General features: G+C 39.9%; 1 protein-coding gene across 1 annotated transcript in view; it reads left to right on the forward strand.

Moving 5' to 3' along the window:
• Window positions 1-11,216, forward strand: part of csmd3b (CUB and Sushi multiple domains 3b) — a 335,017-nt gene extending 323,801 nt beyond the window's left edge. The window contains exons 67-72 of the mRNA XM_072370697.1: window positions 693-752; window positions 2,438-2,596; window positions 3,744-3,880; window positions 4,480-4,567; window positions 5,139-5,274; window positions 5,885-11,216. Of these exons, the coding sequence (XP_072226798.1) occupies window positions 693-752; window positions 2,438-2,596; window positions 3,744-3,880; window positions 4,480-4,567; window positions 5,139-5,274; window positions 5,885-6,044 (740 nt within the window). The 3' untranslated portion in view covers window positions 6,045-11,216. The remainder of the gene's footprint in view (window positions 1-692; window positions 753-2,437; window positions 2,597-3,743; window positions 3,881-4,479; window positions 4,568-5,138; window positions 5,275-5,884) is intronic.
• The last annotated feature ends 1,631 nt before the right edge of the window (window positions 11,217-12,847 follow it).

Below are 12,847 nucleotides of genomic sequence, written 5' to 3' on the forward strand. Positions count from 1 at the left end.
GTGGCTTTTGATGTGACAGAAACTTCCATAGGTAATACAGCAAATATAAAGGTGTAGATTGCTCTGGATTTACATGAAATGTGCATGATTTACTTTGTGTTAAGTGTGCAGTGTTACGCAGAAAGAAATGCTAACAAATGAATCTATGAAGATTGCTCTGTGCAAAGAAAAAACAGCCTGTTACCACCAAGGCCGCCACCCTGTTGCCCTGAAGAAGTCCTTAAAATTGGAGCACTCTGATCCTATTTGAGATTCTAGCAGATGTGCCTTCTCCCTTTGGTTGTTTTTACTTGTTGGAAACAATAGCTGCCCCTTGTAGAGACGATAGAAGATGCTCTGAACGGTCAGGACCCAAAGTGTCAAAAACGTTTCTTTTTAATGGATCCAATATGCACAACAATTATTGGTCATGAACTCCCTTTGCAGTACTCTGCCTACAAAAAAAACATTGAAGAGGTTTATTTTGCATGACCCACACTTCTCACTCATTACGTGCATGTCTGAGGAAGAGTAGTAGAATGGCACTGCATTCCAATGTGGAAATTTGGTAATATAAAGTCTGCCTTGGGTTAAACCTATCTCTTTGGATATCAGCTACAAAAAAAAAAAAGTTAAGATGCAAATCGAGACACTCTGCTCAGGAGTTTTAACAGGACATTCTCCCTTTGCTTCTCTGTTTCTCGTATATGCAGCTGGAGAGAAGAAGAAACCTGTGAAACCAGTAACAGGAACTCCCAGCCCGAAACTTAACGGTCAGTTCTATTTCCTTCGTTTCTTTTCTAGGTTAGGACAGTCCTTCTCTATTCATCACCTTCTTTGTCTGGTTTAATAAATTCTGCTCTGCTCCTTTTCACACTGCTTAGCTCCACTCCATAGTGTTGTTCCTATTGTCTTCTTGTCTATTCGAAGGTACTTTGGAGCTCTCCATCGTAGTCCCTAAATAATTTATTTTCTCTAACTACACACAGAAAGGAAAATTACCTGCTGTGATGTTCTACTGTTTTCTCTGCTACAGTTTTGTTCACATCTCTATTTTTCAGCTGTGCTCTGCTGTAGTTCAGAAATCTTTTGCCTCTCGCTACACTTGAAGTTCAAGTATCAGCAGCAAGCACGAATTTCTTTGCCTAACACAGCAGGAAGTAATCCTTAACTCTAATAAAGATTCTGCCTAGAGCTACTCAGGAAATCTTTGCTTCTTACTGGTAAGAAACAAGCAAGCAACTGTCAAGTTCATGTACTTGGTCAGTTTAAGTACGTGATGTGATTTCAATTGGAATTCTGTGCATGACAAAACCTTTTGAAACTTGGAAGCATGGTTTGATTCTATATAAAGACCTTCCAATAAAGACTCCCAGCCTCCATGGAGTTTCTCTTCAGTCAAGCAGGCAAGAGCTGAGGCCAAGAAAATAAATGGCCTGTTCTGCCAAGACACATCCAGAATGCACTCCCAGCTGCAGGGGAACAACAGCACAAGGACAGACCCATCCATTGCTGAGACTGGAAAGACATACTGGAAAGACATATGGGAGAAAGAGGTCACACTCCTGCCAAGTGGCTGACAGACCTTAAAGTAGACAACCGCAACCTCTCAGAACAAGAATCAGCCATCATTACCAAGGCATGCTGAGCTGGACAGCCCCATGACCTGATATGATGCACTTTCACTGGCCGAAGAAACTAACAGGTCTCTATGATCACCTGGAAGCACAAAGGAGTGAGCTGTTAACTCACACACACACTGGTAAACACTGGTAAGGACAATATTGATCACGAAGGATCGACACAAGGGTTAAACACCTTTGAGTTACAGGCCTACGGTGTAATAGAAGCTCCCGTCAGGCAATATTGCTGCTAAACTGAGTACAGAAAGGCAACAATGAGCCAACAGCACAATGCTCTGTAATGCAAGTACAAACTGCGCTGCATATTTGGCACCATACAAGGTTAACCTGGCTTTTTTCATCAGTGACTTAAAGTTGGCTTCTGAAATATAACACAAGAGAGCATCTGGGAGTCATTTCATCATAAACTGTGGCATTTATCAAGGTTATGCAGTGTCCTCATTGATTTTTCTGCATAAAGCTCAACCTTGCGACCAAATCATCACAAAGATTGGATACTGATTAAGTAATGGACTGAACATCAGACACCTCCAATACACAGATGACATCAAGCTGCACAACAAGAGTAAACAAACTCGCCAGGATCTACAGTGAGAACATCAGGATTTCATTCAGGCTGGATTACCTCATGATAACAAAGAGATAACCAGAACTTAAAGGGTAAAGTTACATGAAGGCAGGATTGAGGACAATTTATGCTTTTGGGAATGAGGCCACCAGTGAAATATTTTTTTCTTTCTTACATGAAAAAAGGCAGGAGACAAACAGGATCTAATGTTTCTGAATTTAATTCCTACTCTTATTATTTTCTCTAGTTCCAGATGATGTCTTTGCTCCAAACTACATATGGAAGGGTTCTTATAATTACCGTGGGAGGAAGCAGCCTATGACTCTGAGCATCACCAGCTTCAACTCCACAACTGGGAGAGTTAACGTTACCCTTAGCAACGGCAACATGGAACTGCTCCTGTCAGGCATGTTTCTTTATGGTTCTACATAAAGTACTGCATTAGCACCTGTAAAAAATAGCATACATTCTACAGCATGTGTAGCATGTTTATAGCGTGCTGATATAATATGTCATGTTTATGGTACGGTACTACAGGGTGCTGTATTGATCCATTGGTAACGCAGTAAATACACACTTGGACTGTAGCATTGAGCTCCTGCTATTAACACTTTGTGCCGTTTTCTAATGGCGGATTATTGGTGTCTCTTAAACTCTCAGAGCTGTCACGCTTTACTTTTTGATGTTGTTATTATAACCCCAAACACACACACTCTCATAGTTACTCAGACACATACCTCCCAGGGTCCCTCAACACTGTCAGAGGGGGGTTGAGACCCTATTAAAGCACAAATCCTGTTGAAGCTAGAATTGGTTGCTGAAGTAGCAGAGGGCACAACAACCATATCAGAAACCGTGCTGTTATCCCACTTTTAATGTCTGCTTCTGGCTTAAAGGAGCAGCTTTAGATCAATAACAGCTAAAGCTGTACTTACACAGCCGCAGAAAGACCAGAGCCCAGTTGCTTAAAGCTTGCATGTTTTTTCTTCTTAAAATGTCAAGTTTTCCTCACCCAAGTAGTGCTCCTAAAGCAGTAGTCGCTTTGAATGTTGCTAATGTATAATTCTGATACCAATCATATGCCTGTGCATAAAGTGAAAAGCTGGAGTTGGGATAGGCCAGGACTCATGCAGTCTGACTTACATAAAGACTGGAGGTATGAGAAAACAGCCGGCTCTGCCCCAGATGAAAAATGTTCATCTCAACATCTCTAAAGCGGTCTTAATGAAAAAACAAAGCATGGAGATGATTTCTGATATTAAATGGAATTACAGCAATTGCACGTTTTTGTCTAAATCTGCAGTCAAAGTCGCACTTTTATCCATATTTTTTATGATCAATTTTCATTCATTTACAGTTGCATTCAGGTTGATGTTCTCCTTTTATGTCCTTATAAAACATCTCTTCTATCATTTTCTAATTGGGCATAATATATGTAGTTTGTTGGTGCTCCAGGGGAAGAGGAAACACATGCTGAGGAATCCAATTATGTGAATGATTTGATTATATTATCTATTATATAATAAATCGTGAGTCTGTTCTATCCTATTTAGGAGTCTATAAGGCTTCAGAAGCCAGGCTGTTGTTGCTGATGCACCAGGTGAACTATGTGAACCAGGGAAGCCAGATTAAAGATTCAGCCATCTCACCAGCCAAGATTATCGACGACTCCTGGACCATGGATGGATTTGTAAGTCTCAGTGGAGAGAAACACAATCGGCTTAATCAAATTCATGATTTGGGGATAAATTGTTGCCTAAGAAATGTGTTTTACTCCATACTCTGATGAATAAAAAACACGCCTGCTATACAAAAACCTTTTATAAAGTAACTTTTTAACTTTTTTAAGTGCCATCATTTTAAAAAGAGAACCTAAATGTGACATTTTAATCAAGACTTTTGATCTAAATAATCTAAATAAGTACTGCAGTTGTTGCTTAAATATACTGTACTAAATTCTAAACTTTGAGTTGAAACATTGTATCATTAAAGGCACAATTGTAGAACACATTCTTCCAGAAGACCAGTGCAATATCTTTCTATTTTAAAGAAGGCTATCCAGATCCATAACAAAATTTCAAGGGGTCTTTGTCTATGTTCAGCCTCTCAACTGAGTTGCATAAAATTTGATCAGGTAGTTTTGTTGATGTACAATCACTCAAACGCCTCTTTGCACTCCTACAAAATTCTGTAAAAGTTAATGAATTTGTACACTTGGTGTAAATAAAACATTGTCTGCCTAAAACCTTTTCCCAACTAGTCTTTCTGTCCTTTCTCTGCCCTCTCCAGGTGTCAGCAGAGCCTGACGGTTCTAGTTATGTATTCCAAGGTTTCATTCAGGGAAAAGACTACGGACAGTTTGGACTGCAAAGACTGGGTAATTCTTGCTTTTATGTTTTTTTTTTTTTTTATTGTTTTAGCACCAAACAATAACTGTCTTTCTTACAAGTCGACCACAAAAGCAGTGACAGTTAGAAAAGTCTGACGATCTGTTTGCATGAGCCTCATTAACTGATCATGGCGCTTCGAGTGCCTTCATTGACTGATTTAGACTTGCAGACGATACAAAAGCTGCTTATCAGACTTGAAGGGGTTGAACCCCGTCTACTTGTATCTTGTGAAGAATATCATATCCAACTGCAAATGGGAGGTCGTCTACAAAAGCTGAACAGAGAGAAATGATTATACTCCAGCACATAGGGCTTTATTTAAAATGACTCAGATGGGGCATGCCAATCATTTGTTGTTTACCAGCATCCCTGCTACAAATATCAGTTAAAACTATTAACAGCAATAAGGGCAGCATTACAGCCTTTCTTCTTAACAATGAACAAAATGTGCTTTTTTTTTTTTCACTCAGGATAACAAACTTGCAGTTTCACACAGTCATTGTATCATATACCCCGGACACACTGGGCAGTGAGAGTATATTTCCTTCTCTGTCACAGGTCTGAATATGTCAGAGAGTCAAAACTCGCCACCCCCCCAGCTTGGTACCAATAGTAGTTCTGTGGCTATCGCCATTCTGGTGCCTTTCTTTGCTCTGATCTTTACTGGCTTCGGCTTCTATCTCTACAAACAAAGGTACGTGCACGCATCGCTTTAATGTGCATCAGCAATACAACTGCGTTCTTGTCAGTGAGTCGTTACTCCTCCTCTGTTTTCCATTACCGTCATTCAAAAAAAATTCTTAAAAAGGCATCATTCGGATCTTAAGAAGATGTCTAATTTGTGAAAACAACACCTGCTTGAGTGGTTTGGTTTTCAGGTGCTAAGAAGCAGTTAAGTCACTGTTTGTTGCAAACTGCTGCAAAACAATCCTTGTTTAGATGGTGGTAAATTGGATTTTTCAGAGGTGAGGTACAAGCATAACTGACTGGGGTTTGCATTCTTAACAGATGCAGATAGCGTCTGTTCTGTTGTTGGTATCTGGAAAAAAAAAAAAAAGAAAAGAAAGAAAAACAAGACTGAAGGAATTAGTTTTGGATGAGCTGTTTGGAATCTCGCTAGGCTTACTAAAAAGCACAACACACTTTAATCCCTCTTAAAGCCTGTTTACTATGCCTCTGCTCCCAAGACTGCTTTCACCATTGTCCGGAAGCTACTTAATTATTCCAATATTAATAGACAATTAGAGAAAATGATCATTTATAGTGTGTTTATGTTTCTCTAATGCTGCCATTTCTTTTCACAGAACCACACCGAAAACACAGTACACAGGCTGTTCGGTCCATGAAAACAACAACGGCCAAGCTGCCTTCGAGAACCCCATGTACAACACCAATGCCAAGGCTGTGGAGGGGAAAGCCGTTAGATTTGATCCAAATCTAAATACTGTGTGCACCATGGTGTGAGGATTGATTCTCCTCACTTGATTTTATTGACTCATACCTATCGGGACCACAACTGGTACGAGGCTGTGGAAGGGGAAACTGTGCGCTTCGACTCAAACTTTACCATCGCCAACAACATGGCCCGATTACAAAGGACCTTTGCTCCCCGTTCAGAAACCCAATCTCGCCCAGCAGGGGAAAATCTCCCCAGCTGAAACCAAAAGCTAGCCTCGGTCCCCTTCACTAACAGCACTTTGTATCCAGAAATTAAAATGAGGGTCTGCTGCCAATAAAAGATGCAAACAACCAGACTGAACTCACGCCAAGGTGTGACGTCGCGAGAAAGCAAAGGAAGCAACGCAACAGAAATCCATCCAACTCTAATCCCAAAACACAGCCAAGTCATGGATACTGTATGATCTGATTTTAAAGCAGACACAGCCATTATGCTTTGAACTCTATTGAAGCTAATTTTCTGTCAGTTTTCACCATTACTAACAAGTAAGCCATGACCTGCTAGTCAGATCTCATCAAATCACCACAACCCGGAGCAGAATGTTGTCCATCAGACGAAACTGCGGAGAGACAAAATACAAACTGAGTGCTGCAGCTGTTCTCACCTGGAGAAGGAAGGCACAAATCGCGAGTGCTCCAGCCAGGATTGTACATCATAAACTGAGCAGAAAAAAAAAGGGGTTAATGTTGTTGCACCAACAGTTAACCATAGCCGCAGATGGAGAAGTGTGACATGAGGAAGATTTTGAAGACACTGTGAAGCAAAGACCGGTTACCAATTTTGGTGCAACACTGACAGTTAGGAAAAACACTGTCACCAGCAGATCCATCAGTAAACCGACTCACTAGTTGTGGACAAAAGCCTATTTCTAAAATGACCACGGAATACAGCATCCTAACAACAAGACAGGAAAATCTCCTGTCTCCATGGGATTGTGACAACCAGAAACAGGAATTACTAGTCTCTTGTCTTTTTCTGCTTTAGGGGAATCTAAGAAGGCTAATGCTAGTAGACAGTAGCAAAAGTTTCTTTGAAAAGAGACTAACTCCTAAGCGAAGGACAAGGCCATCCCTGGAGATGGAGCTGTAATCCTAACTGAGCTGGGATTAGAGAAAAGCAAAACCACTAGGAGTCTAAAGGGGAGATAGCACTAAGAGAACAGATGAGAGACTGACTCATCTAATGGATAAACTGCCCCTTCCCATCCAATGGAAAAGAGAGGAGGATAACTAGATGGAGACAGCCCCTAACTGAACTGGAAGCAGAGTAAGGGAGTCATTAAGAGAAAAGACGAGATCATACAGTCCTTACACAGCCTGTCTAACCTGGAATCATCTGCTGAGAGAGGTCAGCCCTCCCTCTATTTAATCAGTCAAATTAGACAGAATATGGACTCGAGGAAATATGTTCCTGATCATGTGAAATTGAAAGGAATTTGATCAGAAAGAGACTTAATGAAACAGAGGACTCTGATGGACTAACAAAGAAAAAGACTTTGAGAAACAGAGAAAGCTCTGGCACTAAAGCACATTCTACAGGGACACTACCTGTGTACGCACCGAGAGGTGGACTAATGCAGGGAAAGAAAGGTTAAAGACAGAGCCGAGAGAGTGAACACACACAAAATATGACAGGCACACACATTCAAAAGCTGCTGAGTCAGAGACGGCTAGGATTAAGACAAACACTCACAGTGAGACAGACGGGTCAAAAAAAGACAGTCCGGTGTCTCCATTCCAAGACAAGCAGGTATACATACAGACTAGCAGGCTTACAGACAGACAAAGAGTGACACAGGTGGATATAAAGTGATAGACAGGTGAGAAAACAGACAAACAGGGTTGTTGCCCTACGACTGTGGACAATGTTCCACTGTGATTCTGCACTCTGAGAGTGCTTATCTTCTTTCTTTGTTACTGCTGCAGAATCTTCTGATCTGTAAATCTATTGCATATATATTCGGGAGCATTCACCACCTATATTTTTGTGCTATATATTTACCACAAGGGAGGGGCTGAAGGGAAAAAGACAGATTATAGCAGAGTTTTTAGTAAAAAGAGAAAAGAAATACCAGAGTAAATATCATTACAACTGTGTGATGTTCACAGAAGTCACGAACAGTATTTTGGTTCCATTGTAACATGAAATTGCTTGATTTCAATTTCTTGTGTAGCGTGGAGTTTCTCTCACCATCACCGTCTTATCCACTGAGGCAGCCATGAGTGTCAGTGGTATTGTTGTCATAATTGTTTGAAATGCAAGGTTTGCCAGCAACTGTCTCAACATATTTATCCCACACGGCAGATTTCCTAAACCCTAATTTAGTGGAATACTTTGGCTGCCGCTAACAGCTCCTTCACTGAAGATGGATGCAACGTGGTGTCGTCCATTATCGTCACCATTGTGACACAAGGATCTTTTTAATGATCAGCTCGAGTAACAGTGGTGTTTTCTAATCTAACTGGTACTATAATAAGACATTTGCTTATCAAAACTCTGTGCTTATGTTTTGTTTTATTGACACTTTAGAGACGTCAATGAAAACTATTGCAGTCAAGAGTCCATATTTCCATAATTTACAATTGGAGAAGAGGTAATATTAATTATGGAAATGGGGATTATTGCTGGTGAACAACTTGCAGTTTGTATATGATGGCTTTAGAAAATTTATGTTGCACGTGTTTGCATTTCTGTGTCGCACATTGAGGAGTCACGTACAACGGAGCAGTTGATGGATTTGGGAGGCAACGTCTGTTTTCAGCAGATAACAAATGGGACTTTTATCTAATCTACGAATTGATTAGATAAGAAATAAATCAGATTAAGAGAGTCGCAAAGACAAGGTTTTAGGCATCAACTCCAGGTTCTAAATCTCAAGTCGTGGTTAAGTCCTGTTTTTTTTATTCTTCTCCCCGTTTTAAAGATTCTTTTGGTTTCGTAAATTCACAAAGAACCTGTCCAAATCATTTCGTTTTAATGAATTCCCCCCATTTTGTAAGATCTAATTTGCCCTTCTTTTCAAATCTAACAGCAAATTAGGGCCATTACGTGGGGGGGTGGGGGGTGGGGGTAAATGAGAAGTAGTAATTTGAGAAAATAATTTCCATTTTCTTCAATTACTTATTCTATAATAAATTAATGTAATCTTTAATACAATTCTGGAGGAAAAACTTGGAGCATCTCTGAGATTTAAGTGGTAAATTTACAAGAAGAAAGATATATAAAAAAATTTACTAAATGTGTAAAAGTCAGGAGTTATGGACGTTTATTTTTTAAAAAGAGAAAAAAGTACTGACTGCACTAGTAAACAGAGAAGTCCACATACATTAATGAAGAGGCGCACCAGTATGAAACATTGCTCCATCGCCACCTCATCCATATCTGTATTTTTCTTCTGAACAGGCCTAATTTCCAGCAATGTGTCTCAAAATGAAGATGCTTACTGTATTATGATAGTGATCTGAGCTTTAACCGTGATTTTATCCGTACTGCTACTACCTGAATGCAAAATAAAGTTTCATTATATCATCCACAGAGAAAAAATAAGAACACATTAAGTCATTATTTCTTGTAGATTTGTCCCTTTTTTCTTAGAAATGTACTGCTTTAATCACAGTGAATATTCAAGTTTTTTTCCTCCTACATTCCCAATTTTAATATTGTTTCATTTGAATTAAATATTGCCCGCAATGGCCAACATACTCAATTCCAATTAACATGAAGTATACACTGGAACATGCGATTCAAAGCTTTAAAGTTGTGGTTTTAAAGAGTTTATACTACCATTGGTGCTTCTGAAGCATCACTAAACATGGGCAAGAACACACTTTATTGTCCCAACACCTCACTTTGTATGTGAACTTTGCACATCGAAAGCTAAAAATGGGTTTTAATACCATCTATTTCGTGTAGTGTTAACTTGAACTGACCCATTTCTAGATACTGCTAAAATAAAAACAACTTAAAGTTGACTGAGTAAACGCTGAACTTTTACTCATTTTTATCCCGTGACAAATATAGCCATATAATCTCAGCTCAATGTTCTATGGCTGGCACCTGTATTTCACATCTTATCTGTCACCTTCTGATAAAAACGTTTCATGCGCCTGGCAACCTTTACTATATTTTGCCCCCTGTCAGCTAGTGGAAGCTGCTGCATGATATCAGCCTTTTTGATGGTTCAACATCCCATCAACAAAACCGCTGCTGTGACATTACAAGATGTTTGATTTTAGTGTGAAACCATGCATTACACTTAAATAGTGGTGAATTATTTTGAGGATAGGTTGTGAAAATGTAGCATAAACTATTAACCATATAAACTGGTCCCCGCATGCCAGGAAAACTTGTGCCAATAGTCAGCATTTGTCACAGTTCTGCAGCTTTTGGTGCCCGTCTCTAAAGTACTCCCTTGGTTTTGAAGAGTCTGGTTTGAAGAGTGAGGGGTGGTTTGTGAGCTCGGTTCCCTCACATGATGAAAAACTGTGCTTTTTAATGAGTCCGGGTGTCAGGGTTCATGAAAACATCCACTGTGTTTATAACACCCCCACTGCTGTGACCGTGGGCATCGACTGCCACCAGCTGACACAAAACTCCTTTTAAAGTCATTACTGATTTAAAAGCAGCAGTAGCTGGGACTCCGTGTTTACCCATGCTGTGACCGTCCTGTTGCTGCATTGCTATGGTGACATTATTTCTTAATATTACAGTTTGGATACATTGTCGCTGATCTTATTGTTGTTGTTTTTGGTAAGAATCTGACACAGTGCCTACCAAAAAAAAAAACATGGGACCCTCCCTGCCATCCACTAAAATCTGTCACAATCACACAGGAACACCCACATAGACACATTTGCTCTAATACCCCCACCCCCAATCGTCAAAAGGTAATTTATTATTATTTTTTTTTCCCCTCTGAGCTTCAGTCTGTTTTGCCACAAGCTTTTCCTACCGACTGACTGCAATAAGACCCATGTGATTTGAAAGACTTATAGCCGTTCCTGCCCTGGGGACACTGGAAATATTCACCATTTGAAAAAAAGAAAAACCAACAAAAAAAAAAAGATGACGAAATATAGAATAAAAAAGTGTTTTGTACAGAAATATATTTTTATGATGAAATTATTTGTAAAATGTACGAATCTATTATGTAAATTTTCAATGCAATGTAAAATTAAAAAAGGCTAATTGCTTTTGTAAAAAAAAAAAAGTGTGCTTTCTTTTGCCGTCTTTAAACTCGACTGTCCGTGAACTGGTCTGACGAGCCATATCAGGCAGACCCCTAAGCATGCCTTACAGGAAGAACTGTAGGACACAAAGTGTCCGAGATGTATTGAAATACTGTGGGGCTATTTCACCTTGAGATTAACTCTGTACACTGCCTCCGTTCGGGGCAACGGCTGAAGTCCTTCTCATCTGGAATGCAGCATTCTATTTTGCTGCTGCACCTGTGGGGGCTGGTGTGACTTTCTGCCGCACAAGCTGATGATAGCAAAGCGAAACGTACAGTTTTCATGTGCAGCACATGTTACAAGCCTTTAGATTAGAAATGAATACATGTTTAACTCCACTTTGTTGTGTATTTATAGAAAGTGCATTCTGGTCTGGCAGTGAAGCGGCCACAAGAATTACAAATCTCGAGGAGAGAGAAGTTGAAATTTACCAGTGAGAAAACAACATGTTCAGGTTCAAAATATAGCACAGCTATGTAAGTGTAATGGTTATTGTCTTGAGTGACTTGAGGACACACCAGGAGTGTGCTGACCGATCAGCTCGTGGAATTAAATTGCAAACAAAACTGAGAATTTCTCATTTTTCCTACCATACATATTTAGACTTGGATGGCCTGTTTGAATGCACAGCTTACAAATCCTCTTCCTGCTGCATCTTTTCGTTATCCAGCACAGAACACTCCCCACCAACGACCACATGTAAGCACATCCAGCAGATAAGCCTGCGCTGTCCTAAATTTGCAGAGATGGAAACTTTGGAGATTCAGAGATTTAGCCATGCAACTGTGATGCCAAAGGAAAGAACAAACCAAGTGAAAAGAAAGGTAGGAAAAAAAGAAGAAAAGAATCGGTTATGGAAAAATTATTTTCATGCTGATCTTTTATATCCAAGATTATTGAGAAAGTTGTATTTAACCAGCTCAATGACTTTCTGAATGAAAGTGGAAGTCTCGATAACTTTCAATCAGGCTTCCGACGTCATCACAGCACTGAAACAGCTCTGGTCAAAGTGTTAAACAGCATCAGGTTGAATACTGATTCTGGTTTTGTTTCAGTCCTGGTTCTGTTGGATCTCAGCGCTGCATTTGGTACTGTAGATCACAGAATCCTGTTGCACAGCCTGGAAAAGTGGGTTGGACTTTCTGGAGCAGTCTTTAACTAGTTCAGGTCCTATTTAGAAGGCCGGAGTTATTTTGTTACAATTGGCAGTTATGAATCTGAGCGAGTGGCCATGACTTGTGGAGTCCCCAAGGGGTCAATCCTTGGACCTCTTCTATTTAACTTGTATATATGCTACCTTTAGGTCAGATATTGCAGAACTTTAACATCAATTATCACAGTTATGCAGACAATACACAACTGTATGTGTCTCTGTCACCAGACGACTGCAGCCCAGCAGATGTACTGTGTCAGTGTCTGGAGGAAATAAACTCCTGGATGAGAGAGAATTTTCTACAATTAAATGAAGACAAAACTGAGATAATTCTGTTTGGTAGCAAAGAGAAGAGGGTCAGCACTGGTAAATATCTTGAGACTCGGGCCCTTACAATCACTGACCAAGTTCGTAACCTTGGAGT

Source organism: Leuresthes tenuis, unplaced genomic scaffold (assembly GCF_036924035.1).
Source record: "Leuresthes tenuis unplaced genomic scaffold, fLeuTen1.0.hap1 SCAF_18, whole genome shotgun sequence".
In the NCBI taxonomy this organism is placed as follows: Eukaryota; Metazoa; Chordata; class Actinopteri; order Atheriniformes; family Atherinopsidae; genus Leuresthes; species Leuresthes tenuis.